Source organism: Polypterus senegalus, chromosome 3 (genome assembly GCF_016835505.1).
Source record: "Polypterus senegalus isolate Bchr_013 chromosome 3, ASM1683550v1, whole genome shotgun sequence".
Classification (NCBI taxonomy): Eukaryota; Metazoa; Chordata; class Cladistia; order Polypteriformes; family Polypteridae; genus Polypterus; species Polypterus senegalus.
Genome location: NC_053156.1, coordinates 303,329,460 through 303,349,524, shown reverse-complemented (window position 1 = coordinate 303,349,524; position 20,065 = coordinate 303,329,460). Strand labels below are relative to the sequence as shown.

Below are 20,065 nucleotides of genomic sequence, written 5' to 3'. Positions count from 1 at the left end.
ATGGAATTATATAACAGATTGGAAGGGATTAAAGGTGAACAGAAGAAGGCACTATATAATAACTTGATCATATGTAGTGACTTTCATATTGATGTATTTATTATATAATATATGAAAGGGACACAGAAAATATAGAGATATATGTGAATTGCACTGTATGGCATAGATAGATATGAAAGTGATAGGTAAAGATGGATAGATGATCGTCCTATATTTCAGAGAGACAAAGTCCTGTAAGGTACTATATAACATAGAGCCCTGCGGTGGTCTGGGATTGGTTCCAGCAGACCCCCGTGACCCTGTAGTTAGGATATAGCGGGTTGGTTAATTGATGGATGGATAGATAGATAGATATGAAAGGCGCTATATAATAGATAGATAGAGGGATAGATAATGAAAGGCACTATATAATAGATAGATAGATAGATAGATAGATAGATAGATAGATAGATAGATAGATAGATAGATAGAGTGAAAGGCACTATATAATAGATAGATAGATAGATAGATAGATAGATAGATAGATAGATAGATATGAAAGTGATAGGTAAAGATGGATAGATGAACGTCCTATATTTCAGAGAGACAAAGTCCTGTAAGGTACTATATAACATAGAGCCCTGCGGTGGTTTGGGATTGGTTCCAGCAGACCCCCGTGACCCTGTAGTTAGGATATAGCGGGTTGGTTAATTGATGGATGGATAGATAGATAGATATGAAAGGCACTATATAATATGATAGATAGAGGGATAGATAATGAAAGGCACTATATAATATGATAGATAGATAGAGGGATAGATAATGAAAGGCACTATATAAGATAGATAGATAGATAGATAGATAGATAGATAGATAGATAGATAGATATTGAAGGTCCTATATAATCACTCTATATGATGGCACTACACAATACTCAGATAGGTCAGGAGTTTCTGGTGTTGCCCACCCCACGTCTCCCATGCCAGCTGTCCTCGTTTCTTAGCCGCAGTTAACTTTGAGTTGCCTGACCTGCAGGGTCCTCACCTCCTACCTCGTTTTCCTCTTTGAGACAAAGGTATGCTGGGTGTGGAGATCTTGTTAGGGACTCCTCTGCTCATCAACGTGGATGCCACTGATCCAGCAGATGGTTGGAGTGCTAAACCTAACACTTTTGCCAGTGTGTGTTTGTGTATGTGTGCGCAGGCCTGTGTCATGCCAGGTCATCCAGCCTGGCAGAAGAGCAGATTTACAGTCCAGTCTACCTGGTAATCTTCGCGTTATCCCTCGGAGAGCGGCTCTGCACATCATTCAGTGGAGCCAGCAAGCCAGGAAGGGCCTTGTAGTTTCAGCAGCAGGTTTTTGTTTGAAAAGTCAGATTTTAAAAAGCAGGAGTCAAACATGAAAAGGCCTTTTCATGTGTCTTTGTTTCTCAGCCCCTGGCACATTTGCACATTTGGGCTCAGATCCAGACGGGCGCCTTGCTTGCCTCACACCTGGCCTTAACGCTCTTCTTTCTTGCTCACAGTCACTCAGCTAATTTTGTTTCCTTGTTCTCTGTTTTCTGTTTGGCTTCCTTGCATCCAAATCCCTGGATGTTTGGGATTACTGAGCGCTCCGAAGTGAATGAGGTGGCACACAAAACAAACACAGAGCTGAACAAATGAATGCAAACAGAGGCAGCAGGGCAGCCATACTGGTTACAGCCGCTGCTTGACATCTCCGGGGACCCGAGTTCAACTCTTGTCCTAATCGGCGTGTGCTGTGTACATATTCTAGTGGGTTAGCATGTGGGACGCTTAACACAAAAGTGGGGTACAAACCAGTGGTAACAGTCCACAAGTCTGTGAATGCAGTTGCCTCCTACTTCTCAGCCAGTGCCAGTTCTGTACAGATACAGCCTTTGACACAGCAGCTTGACTGTCCTGGGCCCACTACATAATCCAGGTACTTGCTATCTGATCTTTTCTCACGTCTTTGTGGAGCCCAGTCTTGTGGATAGATGATCCAGAGGACATTCAAGAAGTGCTGTGTGTGTTTCTGCCAGGCACTGAAACTGATGACTACATTATTTGGCCTGTAGGCATTGTGAGGCCTTGGCAGTTTGTCCGCTAGATGCTGCAGTGTCGGCAGAACCTCGTGTAGCCCAAAGAGCCGAACGCATTACTGGCAGAATCCACTAGGGGGTCTTTTCCTTAGCTGAAGGAATTGAGGGAATCTGCTCACATCCTTGGGTCATCGCGAGGGTGGTCAGGTATCAAGACTTACCCAAGTGCTCAAGTAATTCATCTACTCCAGGGGTCCTCAATCACAGACCTGGAGGGCTGCAGTGGCTGCAGGTTTTTGCTCCAATCAAATTGGCCTAATAAGAAGCCATTATTGCTCAAGTGACACTTCTGCTTCACTTTAGTGGTCTCTCTTGTTAAGATTTTGAACCCTTATTGCTTATTTTAGTCTTAAACAGCTGTATTCTCTGTTTTTAATGGATCCTTATTAGCAATAAGATGCAAATGAGAAAAGAGACCAGCAGTTCTCCATTTAGCTTGTTATCATTGACACCCCTGTGTGTATTTATTGTTCACCATTGGGTTTAATTAAATACTTGGAAGGAAAATGAAGAGAAAAAAGTGAAGGACTGGGAGTTACTCCTCCATTGTAGCCTTCAAATCATTTGGATGAGATCCTTAGAAAGGGGAAGAAAATCCAGGATATGAGAATGAGCTGACATGGCAGAGTTAAAGCACCGACATGCCATGAAATTAAATTATTTTATTTTATTTTTTTCTCCAGCCTTTGGAGTTTTTTTTTGTTTTTTCTGTCCACCCTGGCCATCGGACCTTACTCTTATTCTATGTTAATTAATGTTGACTTATGTTTATCTTTTATTGTGTCTTCTATTTTTCTATTCATTTTGTAAAGCACTTTGAGCAACATTTTTTTGTATGAATATGTGCTATATAAATAAATGTTGATTGATTGATTGATATTGGCAAGAATCGCTTTCTAATTAAGAGCTAAAACCTGCAGCCACTGCGGCCCTCCAGGACTGTGATCAACTCAAAGCATGGGGTATGCGTGAAAATATTGTTGCTAAAAATCACCACAATCTGTCCGGTTTTGGGACCAACACAATGGGACTTGACCAAGGGCTGTGACGGTCCTCAGTCATGCCAAAGTGGATGATTTACTTGATTTCGAGTCCCATCTACATACAGTGCCCTCCATAATGTTTGGGACAAAGGCACATTCTCCTTGATGTCCCCCTCTGCTCTACAGTTACACCTCAGACATTGTAATTCAAGTGCACATTGCAGACTATCCCTTAAGGGGATTATGCAGACATTTCAACAACAACATTTATTTCTGTATTTCTAGGAGCTCAAAGTGCTTTACATGATGAAGAAAAGAGAAATAAAAGACAAAGTAAGAATTAAAATAAGAAAAAACTCATTAACATAGAATAAAAGTAAGGTCTGATGGCCAGGGAGGACAGAAAAAAAAAAAACTTCAGATGACTGGAGAAAATCTGCAGGGGCACCAAGGCCATGAGACCACCCAGCCCCCTCTAGGCATTCTACCTAACATAAGTGACCTCAATCAGTCCTCTTCGTATTCAGGGTTCTCATGGAAGGACTTGATGATGACGGTCACGTGGATGTCTGGACTTTAATCCATTAATGTAGGGACATCACGGTGCTTTGATTAGGTGGTGGTGGTGCAAATCGCTACCCCAGAAAATCAGAAAAAGAACAGAAGAGAGAATAGGGGTGACTACAGATTACAGAGCCACCATGAATAGTAATGATAATTAATTGAATATACAGAGTATCAGGATTAAGTTAAAGTGAAGGCCATGTTAAAGTCATGTGTTCTCAGCAGTGTTTTAAAGAGCTCCACCGTATCAGCCTGGTGAATTCCTATTGGCAGGCTATTCCAGATTTTAGGTGCATAACAGCAGAAGGCCGCCTGCCCGCCTCGCCACTTCTTTTAAGTTCTGAGCAGACACTCATTTGAAGATCTAAGGTTATGATTTGGAGTGTAAGACATTCTGATATATAAGACGGAACAGATTATTTAAGGCTTTATAAACAATAAGGAATATTTTAAAGTCAATCCTGAATGACACAGGTAACCCGTGTAGTGACATCAAAACTGGAGAGATGTGCTCAGATTTTCTTTTCCTAGTTGAGATTCTAGCAGCTGCACTTGTAACTTGTAACTGATTTATGTCTTTTTTGGGTAGTCCTGAGAGGAGTGCGTTACAGTAATCTAGTCGACTGAAAACAAACGAGTGAACTAATTTCTCAGCATCTTTCAGTGATATAAGAGGTCTAACTTTACTTATGTTTCTTAAGTGAAAAAATGCTGTCCTAGTGATCTGATGAATATGCGATTTAAAATTCAGATTACAGTCAACAATCACCCCTAAGCTTTTTACCTCCGTCTTGACTTTTAATCCTAATGTTTCCAGTTTATTTCTAATAGCCTCATTGTATCCATTATTGCCAATCACTAAGATTTCAGTTTTCTCTTTATTTAACTTGAGAAAGTTACTATTCATCCATTCTGAGATACAAGTCAGACATTGTGTTAGTGAATCAAGAGAGTCGGGGTCATCAGGTGCTATAGATAAGTACAGCTGTGTGTCATCAGCATAGCTGTGGTAGCTCACGTTATGCCCCAAGATAATCTGACCTAACGGAAGCATGTAAATCAAAAAGAGCAGCGGACCCAGAATAGAGCCTTGTGGAACACCATATAGAATTTCAGGGGTCTTTGAAGTATATTTACTACAACTTACAAAGAATTTTCTCCCTGCCAGGTAGGATTCAAACCAATTTAAGACCCTACCAGAGAGGCCCACCCATTGACAAAGGCGATTTCTAAGAATATTGTGATCAATGGTGTCCAATGCAGCACTCAGATCTAAGAGGATGAGAACAGATAAACGGCCTCTGTCTGCATTGACCCGCAAGTCATTGACGACTTTAACGGGTGCCGTTTCTGTACTGTGATTTGTTCTGAAACCCGACTGAAACTTATCAAGAATAGCAGGTTTATTTTGGTCTTATAACACTTTCTCTGCATGGTTTCCTCGCATAATGTTTGGGACAGTTGGTGTCACAGGTGTTTGTGATCACTCAGGTGTGTTTCATGGCTTCACAGGATACCTTGGGTTGTTTCTACCCTTTGTAGTCTGTGGCTGCCAATGGAAGTCAAAGAAGCCATCATGAGGATGAAAAACAAGAACAAAGCCATTGGAGACATCAGTAGAACCTTAGGATGACCTCAGTCAACTGTCTGGAATATCATGAAGAAGAAAGAACAAACTGGTGGGCACAGGAATCGCAAAGGGACTGGTAGGCCAAGGAAGACCTCCACTGCTGATAACAGAATTATTCTTATTATGGTAGAGAAAAAGCCCCAAACGCCCGTCTGACAGATCAGAAACCGTCTTCAGGGGGCCGATGTGTGTGTGTCAGAGATGACTATCTGCAGAAGACTTCATAAACAGAAGTGCAGAGACCACACTGCAAGATGTAGACCACTAGTTAGCCTAAAAAACAGGATGGCCAGATTACAGTTGGTGAAAAAATACATGAAAGAGACTGCAGAATTCTGAGAAAAAGGTCTTGTAGGCAGACGAGACAAAGATGAAAATCATCAGGGTGATGGCAAGACCTGAGTGTGGAGACCAAAAGGAACTGCCTGAGATCCAAAGCAGACCACCTCATCTATCAAACATGGAGACGCTGGAGGTGTTATGGCTTGGGCATGTATGGCTACCACAGGTCCTGGCACACTTCTCTTCATTGATGATGGAACTGTTGATGGCAGACAATGAATTCTGAGGTGTGTAGAAACATCTGACCTGCTCAAGTTCCAGTAAATTCCTCAAACTCACTGGACGGCACTTCATCCTACAACAAGATGATGAGCCAAACAGACTGCTGAGGAGTTTCTCAAATATGGAAAATTCTTGAATGGCCAAGCCAGTCACCCGATTCCAATCCAATTGAGCAGGCCTTCAATATGCTGACGAGAAAACTTGAGGGGACAAGCCCCTCTGAAACAAGCAGGAGCTGAAGATGGCTGGCATGCGATGCTTGGCAGAGAAGATCCTCAGCACCTGCTGATGTCTGTGAACCGCAAACTTCAAGCAGTCATTGCATGTCGGGGTTATGTGACAAGGAGCTAAATATGACAACGGCTTTGATAGACCTGCCATTGCTGTGTGCCAAACATGATGGTGCCCTGAAATGAACAAGTGCTGTGTGACCAAAATGTCTGCAAATCCCCTTAAATGAAAGCCTGCAGTGTGCACTTTAATCACAGGGTCTGAATTGCTTGATTTGTGATTTTAAACTGTGGAGCAGAGGGGGAAATCAAGGAGAAAATGTGTGTTTGTCCCAAACATCATGGAGGGCACTGCATATACAATGCAATTTATGTTTGTATCGCCCAAAATCACACAAGAAGCGCCACAGTGGGCTTTAACAAGCCCTACTTCTTGACAGCCCTCCAGCATTGACTCTCTAAGAAGACAAGAAAAGACCCTTGTACGGGAAAAAATGGAAGAAACGTCAGGAAAGGCAACTCAAAGAGAGACCCTTTTCCGGGTAGGTTGGGCGTGCAGTAAGTGTCAAAAAGAAGGGGGGGGGTCAATACAATACAGTACAATACAATACACAGAACCGAACAAATCCTCAATACTGTATAAAAATAAAAAATATTACAAATATGAGGCAGAATTTAACAGAAGATGATATCACATAATATGATTTGGATTTGTTTGGAGTCCTGGAGACCTCATCCATCAAGCTGTCTCCCCCTATTGGCCATTCCACAGCTGAGACAGCCAATCTGATGAAAGGACCCCTCTACCCGCCGATTCCGCCGATCTTCCATCAGAGATGACTTTACCTCAAACGTTACAATAAGAAAGCAGATTATTTTAATAAGTAGTGACTTGTGAGAGAACTCGATATTACAATAGTCCCACCCATGATTATTATAGGATGTTATTATATAGTCCCTTACAACAGCCAATGGTTCCTGTGATCCTCCATCAGAGATGACTTTACCTTAGGCAGGCGGTGGGCCGTGGCACCAAGTGGCACATTTGAGTACCGAGAAGAGAAACAGAACTGGTGAGGGTGAGTAACAAATTAGAAGTATCGTTACTTCTGTTTTAGTGCTAATGACTGACTGCACTGTTAATCAGCAGCTCTAGTCAGGGTGTGCTAAACTGAAGTCGTGAATCTTCAGCCGGGATTTAAAAGCTGAGGCTGAAGGGGCATCTCTTATAGTAGCAGGCAGACAAGTCCACAGTTTAGGGCCCCCTGTAACTAAAAGCTCGACCTTGCACTGTTATTTTTTTAATACAATACAATACAATTTATTTTTGTATAGCCCAAAATTGCATAAGAAGTGCCACAATGGGCTTTAACAGGCCCTGCCTCTTGACAGCCCCCCAGCCTTGACTCTCTAAGAAGACAAGAAAAGACCCTTGTACAGAAAAAATGAATGAAACGTCAGGAAAGGCAGTGCAAAGAGAGACCCCTTTTCAAGTATGCTGGGCGTGCAGTGGGTGCCAAAAAGAAGGGGGGCAAATACAATACAATAGAATACACAGAACAGAACGAATCCTCAAAACAGTATAAAAATACAAATTTTAGAAGTACGGAGTAGAACTTAACAGAAGATGATATCACATAACGTGATTTGGATTTGTTTAGAGTCCTGGAGACCTCAGCCATCAAGTTGCCTCCCCCATTTAGCCATTCCACAACTGAAATAGCGCATATCCAATGAAAGGACCCCTCTTTCCCACGATTCCTGCGATCCTCCATCAGGGATGACTTAACCTTAGGCAGGCAAAACAACTTGGCAGGTGGGCCGTGGCACCGAGTGCCACCTTTGAGTACTGAGAAGAGAAACAGAATAGGTGAGGGTGAGGGTTAGTAACAAATTCTAACTGTCATGTTACTTATGTTTTAGTGCTGATGACTGACAACAGAGACGCAGTCTGAACAGTGAATCAGCAGCTCCAGTCAGGGTGTGCTAAACTGAAGTGGTGAGTCTTCAGCCTGAGACCGAAGGGGCATCTCTTATAGTAGCAGGCAGACCACTCCACAGTTTAGGGGTCCTGTAACTAAAAGCTTGACCTCCGCCTGTTATTTTATTAATCCTTGGAATCCTAAGCAGACCAGCATCTTGAGATCTTAATGTGCGCTCAGGTTTGTAAGTCATGATAAGTTCAGACAAGTAAGTCAGACCTCGGCCATTTAATGCTTTATATGTTAAAAGGAGGATTTTGAAATCTGCCCTAAACCTAACCGGTAGCCAGTGTAAGGATTTAAGAACTGGAGTTATGTGTTCATATTTTCTTGTTCTTGTAATAATTCTCGCAGCAGCATTTTGTATTAACTGGAGGCTGAATAAAGAACAGTTTGAACATCCAGTGAGCACCGCATTGCAATTGTCAATCCTACTAGAAGTAAATGCAGGAATTAATTTCTCAGAATCTTCTTTATTTAGAAAGCGCCTTCATTTCCCAACATTTTTAAGATGGAAGAAACCTGATTTGGACAACTTTGTAATGTGCGCTTTAAATGACCTGCTAGAGTCAAAGAGAACTCTGGGATTGCAGGCTGATTCAGTAAAATGAATAGTGAGTCCCACTGAGTTAAATGATGGCAAGATGCCCCGATGTATGCTCAATAATCCAGGTAAGGAAATTCTAGAAAGTTATTTCAGTTCATCTGGACATCATAGTTCTTTTCCAGGGAGATACGTTTCATCACTCATCCAAGTGACTTCCTCAGTCTCAGTTGACTGCAGGTTTCTCCAGCCTTATAAACAGTATTAGCCTAATGACCGAAGCTAGCACCATTGACTAACAATGGGCTGTTTGATCCATGATATGCCAATTGTCCATTGATCAGTGGCCATAAGTTCCATTCACAGAGAGTTGGGGAATGGCTGCAATCACCGCATTGTAAGATGGTGAGAGATGTACCCTTAGGCCCCCTCCTCGGTTCAGAGATGGTCGTTCCTTTTTCATGTAAATGGCCTCCTTGACTCCTCACTCAAACCAGCGTTCCTCCCTGTCCAGGATGTGCACATCTTCGTCACTGTAAGAGTGACCACAGAGATCCTGTAGATGTAAATAGACTGCAGAGTCCTGGTCTGATGAGGTAGCTCTTCTGTGTTGTGCCATCCGCTTCGCCGGTGGTTGTTTGGTTTCCCTGATGTATGATTCACGGCAATCCTCTTGGCGCTTAACTTTGTAAACTATATTACTCAGTCTGTGGCAGGGCACCCGATCCTTGGGGATTCACCATCTTACAATGCGGTGATTGCAGCCGTTCCCCAACTCTCTGTGAATGGTACTCATGGCCACTGATCAATGGACAATTTGCATATTATGCAGGTTAGGAGCATTGGCGATTCTAAATTGTCCCTAGTGTGTGTGGATGTGTGTATGTGTGTGCCCAAATGGTAGATCTGCCGATGTCCTAAGCACAGTGACAATAGCCGAGGGGTGCAGTTGGGGAGGAGGACATTCCCACAGTCACCAGCTCCTCGACTGCTCGCTCGGTCCCATTGAGTTTAATGGCTTAGCATTCACGTTATGAATTACAACAATTTCAAGAAAAGTGCTGGGTGGGCTGGCACCCTGCCCGGGGTTTGTTTCCTGCCTTGCGCCCTGTGTTAACTGGGATTGGCTCCAGCAGACCCCTGTGACCCTGTAGTTAGGATGTGGCGGGTTGGATGATGGATGGATGGATGATCACACGGCCCATTGTTAGTCAATGGTGCTAGTTTCGGTCATTAGGCCAATACTGTTTATAAGGCTGGAGAAACCTGCAGTCAACTAAGACTGAGGAAGTCACTGGGATGGATGATGAAACGTATTGTGGAAAAAAAACCCAAAAAAATGTATGTCCAGATGAACAGAATCCACTTTCTAGAAGGACAAAATGTTGCTGTGATCAGCGTGCAGGTATGCATCATATGCAGGTACACACACGTTATATAAACTTTATGTCCTCACACACACACACACACACACACACGCTGTTCATGTTCCATGCTATGTATACCTGTGACTGAAAGTGTTTTTTCTTCATATTGTTTTATTGTCGGGCGGTACGGTGGCACAGTGGGTAGCACTGCTGCCTCGCAGTTAGGAGGCCCGTCTGGGTTCACTTCCCAGGTCCTCCATGCGTGGACTTTGCATGTTCTCCCCGTGTCCGTGTGGGTTTCCTCCCACAGTCCAAAGACATGCAGGTTAGGTGCATTGGCGATTCTAAATTGTCCCTAGTGTGTGTGTGTGTGGGTGTGTGTGTGCCCTGTGGTGAGCTGGCACCCTGCCTGGGGTTTGTTTCCTGCCTTGTGCCCTGTGTTGGCTGGGATTGGCTCCAGCAGAGCCCCGTGACCCTGTAGTTAGGATATAGCAGGCTGGATAATGGATGGATGGATGGATGTATTATTGTCAACTGTTTCATGGTACTGAAGACACCAGCACATGGACTCCAGTAGTTACGCCACTACTTGCAGCAGACCAGCTATGCCAACACACCCATGGAGGTTAACAGTCAGCTATCTGCCCTTACCTGGAGCCCTCATTTAAGTGGCCCACAGCCTGGAGTGAGATGTGGCACATCTGTATAGTCCGCTCTTCATGCATGCCGTCTCAGCGAGTGGTGCAGATCAGCTGTTGTTCTTAAATCCTTGAAGTCTGAGAACGAGTTGGCCGCATGCTGATTGACACCCAAACACCGGCGGCTGCTTCTGATTTACAAGTCGAGCGTCTCCAGTCACATCTCCATATTCATGATCCCACAGATGTCCTCTTGGGTCACGCCAGGCCTCTCGGCAAGTGAGACATGAATATTTACATCAGTCGGATCCGATATTGTCAGGCAAACAAGTTCATGTGGCGTGCCGTCCTTCCTGATGCATTCTGGAAAATCTGAAAAGCCGACCAGGCCACCCGTCTGCCACTTGGTTTACGACGCTCACCTCCAACCTGATGGCTTGTGACCCGCATGTCAGCTTCCTGTCATTTGTCTTCATCAGATGCTGCTAAGCTCACTTGTGACGTGTGTGCCGTTCCCCTGTGTGTGCCCGTCATCGCCGCTCCCCGTCCTCAACTTCATTTTAACTCCCTAGATACCATTCAGGACTCCTCACATGAAAGTGAATGGAAACAGTTGGGGGGGCAGCAAAGGAAGCTTCTTGAGCTGGTCCACTCGTGAAGATGGGTCTGTGGTGCTCCATGCCCGCAGCTAATGGGCACCAGTCTCTTTTAAAAAATCTAGATGGGCTTGGGCAAGTGAGAATGTGCATGTCAAGTCTCTGTAGTACCCGTGGTGTGGGGTAGCTAATAAATCGATAAAACACAAGGTTTCAAATCCCAGTTCGCCTTCTAACCAGCGCACCTCACGTCTCCCCTACTTTCACTAAAGGTTTACCAGCAGAAACGAGACGCCACTGCCCTCGGTGAGCTCAGCTGTCTCTCTGCCACCTCAATCGGTACCCACTGGGAGTCATCTGGAGCCCTCCATCTCCCCTGATTCAAACTGCTACTCAACAAGTGGGTGGAAGTAATGACCGTCACCCTTATTCTCTTCACAGAGGGAGCGCTCCTATTACAGGACAAGATGGACCCAGCATTCTGCTAGTTGAGGTCTTTTTATAATAATAATTACCCTTGAGTTCTTAAGTAGGTTAGCGAGTGCAGATATAAACCCTTAACACATTTTTAGGAAGTCACTGTGCACCGGAGAGATTCCAAAGAACTGGAAAATGGCAAATGTCATCACATTATATAAAAAGGGTGAGCGGGCAAATCAGAGCAACGATAGGCCAGTAAGCTTAACAAGCATCACAGGAAAATTAATGGAAGGAATTATTAAGGATAAGATTGAGCAACACATGACAAGGACAGGAGTTATTAGGAACAGTCAGCATGGGCTCAGAAGAGGGAGGTCGTGTTTTACTAACATGCTGGAATTCTATGAGGAGGCAACAAAAGGATACGATCAGAGTGGAGTAGATGAGATTATTGATGTGGACGTTCAGAAAGCATTTGATGAGGTGCCACATGAGAGGGTGGGCATCAAACTAAAAGAAGTGGCAGTTCAGGGTGTGGTAGGTAGATGGGTGCAGAATTGGCTCAGACACAGGAAGCAGAGAGTGATGGTGTGAGGAACCTCATCAGAACTGGCCGATGTTAAGAGTGGTGACCAGCAGGGGGCAGTGATAGGGCCTCTGCTATTTTTAATATCTGTAAATGATTTAGATAGGAATATAAAGAACAAGCTGGTTAAGTTTGCAGACGATACCAAGATAGGTGGATTAGCAGATAATTTGGAATCTGTTATATCATTACAGAAGGACTTGGACGGCAGACAGGCTTGGGCAGATTTGTGGCAGATGAAATTTAATGTCAGTAAATGTAAAGAATTACACATAGGAAGGAAAAATATTAGGTTTGAATACACAATGGGGGTCTGAAAATTGAGAGTCCACCATATGAGAAGGATTTAGCGGTCGTAGTGGACTCTAAGCTATCGACTTCCAGACAGTGTTGAGAAGCCATTAAGAAGGCTAACAGAATGTCAGGTTATATAGCGCCTTGATGTGTGAAGTACAAGTCACAGGAGGTTCTGCTCCTCAAGCTTTATAACACACTGGTGAGGCCTCGTCTTGAGTCCTGTGTGCAGTTTTGGTCTCCAGGCTACAAAAAGGACATAACAGCACAAGAACAGGTCCAGAGAAGAGCAATGAGGCTGATTATGGGGGGCTACAGGAGATGAGTTGTGAGGAAAGATTAAAAGAGCTGAGCCTTCACTGTTTAAGGCAGCGTTTCTCAACCTTTAAGTATTTGTGACCCGAGTTTTCATAACAGTTTTAATCGCGCCCCCCCTATTATTTTTTTGAAACGTAGATGCATATTTTATTATACCTACTTAACTTTTATCGACATTTATCGAACTCTATATTTATTGTTCTAGTATCAGAATGTAGTTTAAGTTAATTTGTTTTGGTTTCAACAGAGTTTGTTTCACATCTTCGCGCCCCCCTTTTTGTTACTTAGCGCCCCCCTAGGCGGTCTGGCGGTCCTCTACTACAACACGGGATGTCTACCATCTCCTCGAGTTCAGCAATACTGAGCTTCAGCTGTTGAAGTAGCTGACAACTTCTGCAAATGTAGATCTCTTGAAAGGAGGACTCATTGAAGCAACCCTTCAGAAAGTCCCATATCATACAGGACACCCCTATGTCTATGTACCACTCACGTGACATGTCTGGAGTTCTAGAGTCCACCTTATGAGAAGGATTTAGGAGTCGTAGTGGACTCTAAGCTATCGACTTACCGACAGTGTTCAGAAGCCATTAAGAAGGCTAACAGACTGTCAGGTTATATAGCGCCTTGATGTGTGGAGTACAAGTCACAGGAGGTTCTGCTCCTCAAGCTTTATAACACACTGGTGAGACCTCATCTGGAGTCCTGGGTGCAGTTTGGGTCTCCATAAAGACATAGCAGCACAAGAGAAGGTCCAGAGAAGAGCGACTAGGCCGACTATAGGGGGCTACAGGGGATGAGTTATAAGGAAAGATTTAAAGAGCTGAGCCTTTAGGAGATGAAGAGGAGACCTGACTGAAATGTTTAAAATGATGAAGGGAATTAGTCCAGTGGGTCGAGACGGTGACTTTTAAACGAGTTCATCAAGAACACGAGGATACAGCTGGAAACTTGTGAACGGGAAATTTCACACCAACATTAGGAAGTTTTTCTTTACACAAAGAACGATAGACACTTGGAATAAGCGACCAGGTAGTGTGGTGGACAGTAAGACGTTAGGGACTTTCAAAACTTGACTTGATGTTTTCTTGAAGGAAACAAGTGGATAGGACTGGCGAGATTTGTGGGGCTGAATGGCCAGTTCTCATCTCGAGTGTTGTAATGGGTTCTGATGTTCTATACATAAGTAAAGGTACACATTTAGATTACGTACATCATACAACGTTTTTTCATCATCATTGGCTGCTTCCAGTTGCTAGCCGGACACAAGGCAAACGAAACGATGCTATATTATAAGTAAGCACACAGTTGTTCTGTGGACAGGTCATTCATTTCCAGTATCGCGTGTTTGCTTTGCCATTTTCAGCTCCTTTCTTTGTCTACACAGAAGCTGAAGGCAGCGTCCTGTCTCATACAGGAAATAAAACATATTGTCACAGACGGCCGGGATCACGGCTCACTAAAATGTTCCATTACAGTAAAAGTCCGATCTCTTGATACCCTTCACAGTCGCCTGTAAGTTTTCACAAAAAGGCTGCAGTTTGGTGAAACTTCATTTGTCACAGTACAGTGAGAGTCAAGCAATGACTGAACCATTGAGCGCTGGGATACATCACCATTTGATCAAGGAGTATGGGGTGGGGGGTCCCCCAGTGAAGATCCATGAAAAGGTGCTGCTGGTGTGGTGAACCTTTGATCAGTACGACCCAGTAACAGTCGACTGAAGGCTGAGGATGGTGGGATCCCCCTGTGAAGCTTTGTGACCCTGAACACTACAACACTCGATCAAAGAGCAGATCAAAGATTTGCAGACAGGTGCCAGTGCTCTTTGTTGAAACTGAAGAAGGTGCCAGTGCTGCGTATCGACCAGATGGTACAGCATTTTGGGGGAGAACTGGCTTAAAAAAGGTTGGCTTCTTCTGATCTAACTACTTTTTTTTTTTTCTTTTTTTCCAGTCTGGGAGCTGTGGGTGAAGTGTCGGCCGCTGGGATTCTTGGGACTGGCACTCACAACACTGGCATAGAACATGGTATCCTGCCAACCCAGGTAAGAGTGTCTATGAGGTTTCATTTTTAAGGTTGTTCTAATTATGGTGGTCAGACTGGTGATGTATGGCATGTCAATTAATACAATTAATACAATTGATACAATTATAATACAATAATAAAATTAATATGTGAGACCATCACTGGCCCACCACCAAACTGGTCATGTTGAACGATGTTACAGGCTCCACGGCTTCATCAGACCCTTAAACGTTTGTCACATGTGCTCAGGGTGAACCTGCTCTCATCTGTGACAAGCACACGGCGCCAGTTCTGGTATTCTATGGTAAATGCCAATCGAGCTCCACTCTGCCCACTAGAGGACATTGTCAGGCCCTCAGGCCACCCTCATGAAGTCTGTTTCTGATTGTTTGGTGGCCTGCCTGCTGGAGGTCATTTTGTAGGGCTCTGCCAGTGCTCATCCTGTTCGTTATTGCCCAAAGGATCAGATACTGGTGGGTCCTGCTGATGGGTTAAGGACCTTCTACTGCCCTGTCCAGCTCTCCTCGAGGAACTGCCTGTCTGTCTCTTTGAATCTCCTCCATGCCCTTGAGACTGTGCTGGGAGACACAGCACAACTTCTGACAATGGCACATGGTATTGATGTGTCATCCTAGAGAAGTTGGACTACCTGTGCCAGCTCTGTAGGGTCCAGGTATGGCCTCATGCTACCAGTAGTGACACTGACCAGAGCCAAATACAAAACGAGTGACAAAACAGATGAGGAGGGAAAAATGTCAGTGGGCTCCCTCCACCTGTTAAACCATTCATTCCTGTTTTTGGGGGTCATCTGATTGTTGCCCCTCTAGTGCACCAAAGCAGCTGGCACTGATGAACAAGCCCCTCTGCTACTTCACTGAGCAGATCAACAGCCCAGAAGTGTCACTGACGTGATGCTATGCCCTCATTAAAAAGGGTCCCTTTCATTTGTTTGAGCCGTATAGATGTACGTATTCTGGTAAGTTGGACAGAAGTTTCAGGTCCGACTCACTCACCGTGGCGTCTCGAGACTGGCACTGGCGACGTTGTGCATGCTGACCGGCAGTGTCTTCTATACGTGGGACAGTATGGATCCTGTAACCTATAAAATGAGATGTGTTAAGGATCCTCGTGATAATCGTATCGTAATCAAATCAAATCAAGTCCTGCAGTGCCCGATGATTTGTCCTCTGCCCTTTGAATGCCACCCAGTTTATCCGTTTTGGCCTCCCAGTAGCCTTAATGTTCCCTGCGCCCCGAAATCTGGATGTTTGTCCCCAGCCCTGCACCTCAGGCTCCCCCATGTGTGTCTGAAGGCGTCTCCTTTAGTTGACAAATGAAGAACGCCGCACCTTCATTATGTATGCACCTCAGCAAAGTGACGAGTGGATGAAACAGGCGCGGCCGTCACTTGGAACGCGGAGTCTAATTTCCTATTTCTGTCGACATTGAACTGAAGCTGACAGATGAACGGCACCTCTGCCCTCTGAGCAGACGGTGATTTCTACCAGCCCTGGCATTTCATTGTCACTTCTCCAAATGCAATAAACCAGTGGACTACAAATTGTCTGGATGGCTTGCCTTCAGCTTACTCTGTTTGAACTCGATTTTATTTGCCGTGGTCAGCGTTATTTCTGCTCAGACTTCAGTTTCAGTCAGCTTCTCAATTAGGGCAGTGGCACACGTTCAGACGAGGCACGCGGACAATTAAACGACTTCGAGATGTGGCAGGAAAAGTAATGCAGCTGGAAACACACAAACCAGGGAGCCGGGGGAGTGGGACGCAAGTGCCTGGAGGTGTGAGGCACTGAGCCGCTGGGCTGTCTTTATTTCATATAGTGCCTTTCCAGAGTAAATGATATTCTAAAGCATGTGACATTACGTGAGTTGTTCACCGAATGAAGCTTCCTGCAGCTAAAGGTGACATTCTTTACTTTGCCTCACGGTTACTATTTCACTTTCAATCCATTTTATTAAAATATAACTTGGGTGCCCAGGAGGGCGGGGCCTATGCTGGCAGGAGCCAATCGTTCACACCGGACCTAACTGGCACGTCTTGTCTATGTCTAAAAAAAGAAATATCGTTTTGATCTTTTATAGAAACTTTATTACTCATTAATGGGGCGGCACGGTGGCGCAGTGGGTAGCGCTGCTGCCTCGCAGTTAGGAGACCCGTCTGGGTTTGCTTCCCGGGTCCTCCCTGCGTGGAGTTTGCATGTTCTCCCCGTGTCTGCATGGGTTTCCTCCCACAGTCCAAAGACATGCAGGTTAGGTGATCCTAAATTGTGCTTGGTGTGTGTGTGTTTGTGTGTGTGTGTGTGTGTGTGTGTGTGTGCGCCCTGCCCAGGATTTGTTCCTGCCCTGCTCCCTGTACTGACCGGGAGTGGCTCCAGCAGATCCCTGTGACCCTGTGTTAGGTGGGTTGGACGATGACTGACTGACTGGCAAATCAATTCTGAACGTTTCTGAACTGTTTCTGTCTGCCTACCCATTTCTATGCTGAACATGGGAAGTGCCTGCGTACTACGGACTCAATTATCATAATCTTAATCATAGCAAGAAAGTTTGATCTCTTAATTTATTAACTTACAGGGGGTAAAAGGCTAAACCATTGTCTATGACTATGAAAGAAATGTATATTCTATTCAAATTAAGCAAACACTAACTCAAAGGCCCACAGTCCAAAGACATGCAGGCCAGGTGCATTGGCGATCATAAATTATGCTTAGTGTGTGCAGGATGTGTGGGGGTGCGTGCCCTGTGGTGGCCTGGCGCTCTACCCAGGGTTTGTTTTCTGCCTTGTGATGGCCTGGATTGGCTCCAGCAGACCCCCGTGACCCTGCTTTGGATATAGCGGGTTGGAAAATGACTGACTGACTCATTAATAATCATCACAAAATCACAATTGTACACCGATAATCGTTTCATTGTGAATGCTTTCATTGTGGCATGTGTGCTACTGCTTCACACAAGGCGCTATATAAACCTCTGGGTTCTTTGCTAATGGCTGGACTAGAAGTTCCTTAGCCGGTTAACTTTCTGTTTGCTTCACAATCCTGCAATACTCACTCCTAGGGACCCCCTGTTGATGGGCAGCACGCTTGTCGTCTGGCATCTTGTCTTCAGCTTCATCCAGTTTTCTACCACTATGAGGGCCCCCTTTGTGCCCAGAGCAGACCAGGAGTAGGTGAGGAACGTGACAACTTAACCCTTCAGCGACTGCTGACGCCAGTGACCACGAGGTTGTTTTCAGTGGGGTGCCGTGAGTTTAGAAAGTCTTCAGACCCCTCCACGTTCTGCATGTTTCATTGTGCTGTACGTTTCATTTCAATTTCTGCTCCTCAATAACCCGTATTGACAAACTGAAAATGTGTTCAGAAAGGATTACAAAATGTACTAAAAATCAAAACGTCAAGTCTCCCTTTCATGGACATTTGCAAGCCAGTACTTTGTAGAAGCACCTTTGCCAGCAATTCCAGCTCCAGCTCTTCTTGGCCGAGTCTCAGCAAGCTTTGCACACCTGGACTTGACTAAGTGATGCTATTCTACCTGGCTGATCCTCCCAAACTCCATTAGATTGGAGAGCAAGTGTCTGCCATCTTCAGGTCTCTTCACATATCATGTCCTGTGAGGCTGAAGTCTGGGCCACTCAAGGACACTCAGAGACTTGTTCCTAAAGCCACTCCAGTGCTGTCCTCATTGTCCAGTCTGAGGTGGAGTAGCTCTTCCTCTGTCACCTTTCTGTATTCGTTCTTCCCTCAGTTCCTTCCTTCCTGGTCGATCCTCTCAAGTCCCATTAGATTGGATGGGATGTGTTTGTAAACGGCCATCTTGAGGTCTTCATGGCTTTGGCTGGGCCACTCAAGGACACTCAGGGACTTGACCTGAAGCCACTCCAGCATTGTCTCGGGTCACTGAACCCGCTGAGCAGACCAGTCGCGTCAGCAGGGACTGAGGAGAATCTGAGGGGCTTGAAGGCTTAAATCAGAGCGGAGGGCGATGCGTCTCGTGTTATTTCTTTGGTTTGGATTATTGTCTGATTATTTATTAACTGATTTTACTCCCACTTGTTTTTATCGGATTCTTTATTTATTTAAAGAAGAAACCGCAATGTGTTTGACTTTACTATTTTGTTGGACACCAATGAAATAAGAAGCACAAGGCACTGATTCTTCACCTACTCTAGTTGTTGATGTGTCCTCATTGCCCTAAACTGCTCCTGTCCTGACTGTCGGTGTCTGGGGTGCAAGAAGAGGTGATGCCAACCCGGGTATCACTCATGCACACTCATATGTGAATTTAGTGCTGTTAAAGCACTGAAAATGGCACCGTACCAGCTTGGTAGGATTTTTGGTACTAGAAGTACATATCAGCTCTCCTCCATCCATCCATCCATTATTTAACCCGCTATATCCTAACTACAGGGTCACAAGGGTCTGCTGGAGCCAATCACAGCCAACACAGGGCAAAAGGCAGGAAACAAACCCCGGGCAGGGCACCAGCCCACCGCAGGGCACTGTCAGCTCTCCTGTTATTGCCAAATCCTATCCTAAGTGGATGGAAACCTCCGACTTCAACTGTAAGTTTTGTGGTAAATAATTGAGAGGTTTGGGGCAGCCACCCGTATACTGGAGAAAAAAATGGTGAATGGTAAAGGCACAGGTCAGTAAACATGGCAGAGATATAGTTGGACGGCAGGAAGAGGACAGGGCCGGATGAAGACGAAATTGGGCCTGATGCTGCAATGTAAATAAGGCCTATTTTTTCTCGCCACTGTGCACACTCACCATACCTGCGCACTCAAACCGACCAAGGAGCCTTAACTGATTGTGATGCAACCAGCCAGCCTTTATTGAACGTGAATACTAATAACGACGTAGTATCGTAACGACTCGAGATTCACATCAAACTATGTAACATTCAGCAGCAATTGTCTGAAAAGTGCACTTAATGCAGAAAACCTAACAATGAAATACACAAGACTTCGCAATTCTCTTACGAAACAGAGTAAGAAAAAATGAATTTGCAGAGACATCGGGTCAACGTGACTCAGTTCAGGCTCTTGAGGGTAAAAATTTGTCCACGATTTAAATTTCATAATAGACCAGAATCCTGTGGAGGATTTTAAAAATTCTAAACATCCATGCCGGGCCCGCGGGCCGGCTTTTAGTTTTACCTTTACAGATAACCATTTAAACAGCCATCGGTTTTTACTGTACAACTAACGTTCAAGGTGAAAAATTG

At 44.7% G+C, this 20,065-nt stretch overlaps 1 protein-coding gene across 1 annotated transcript in view; it reads left to right on the top strand.

Annotated features, from left to right (window-relative positions):
* LOC120526381 (L-gulonolactone oxidase-like) overlaps positions 1-20,065 on the top strand; it is a 226,483-nt gene that overhangs the window by 44,239 nt on the left and 162,179 nt on the right. The window contains exon 5 of the mRNA XM_039749519.1: positions 14,753-14,843. Coding sequence (XP_039605453.1) covers positions 14,753-14,843 — 91 coding nt within the window. The remainder of the gene's footprint in view (positions 1-14,752; positions 14,844-20,065) is intronic.